At 35.3% G+C, this 255-nt stretch overlaps 1 protein-coding gene across 1 annotated transcript in view; it reads right to left on the reverse strand.

The window, feature by feature from the left end:
• LOC111475308 (pre-mRNA-processing factor 19 homolog 2-like) overlaps nt 1-255 on the reverse strand; it is a gene marked incomplete at its 3' end in the record, with an annotated part of 2,916 nt that overhangs the window by 1,593 nt on the left and 1,068 nt on the right. Inside the window, exon 3 of the mRNA XM_023119850.1 lies at nt 169-255. Within this exon, the coding sequence (XP_022975618.1) occupies nt 169-255 (87 nt within the window). The remainder of the gene's footprint in view (nt 1-168) is intronic.

Raw genomic sequence — 255 nt, forward strand, 5'->3', positions numbered from 1 at the left:
AAACCAAGTAGCAAAAATGTCCATGGTGATGAATTATGGAACAAAGATGAAATCAACAAAGAGGTATTACACATTGGTTACAATACCTAAGTTGAAATAACAGATACATTAGTTTTCTGCACACTTGAAAATCGGGACTTGATGAATTTTTACAAAAAGATTATATACCTGATATAAGGCATGACTAAGTTCCTGTCTGGCTGTATGCAACTGTTGCTCCAGTGCAAAATTGGACAGCACCAAAACATCCCATTC

Source organism: Cucurbita maxima, unplaced genomic scaffold, assembly GCF_002738345.1.
Source record: "Cucurbita maxima cultivar Rimu unplaced genomic scaffold, Cmax_1.0 Cma_Scf01200, whole genome shotgun sequence".
Taxonomy (NCBI): domain Eukaryota; kingdom Viridiplantae; phylum Streptophyta; class Magnoliopsida; order Cucurbitales; family Cucurbitaceae; genus Cucurbita; species Cucurbita maxima.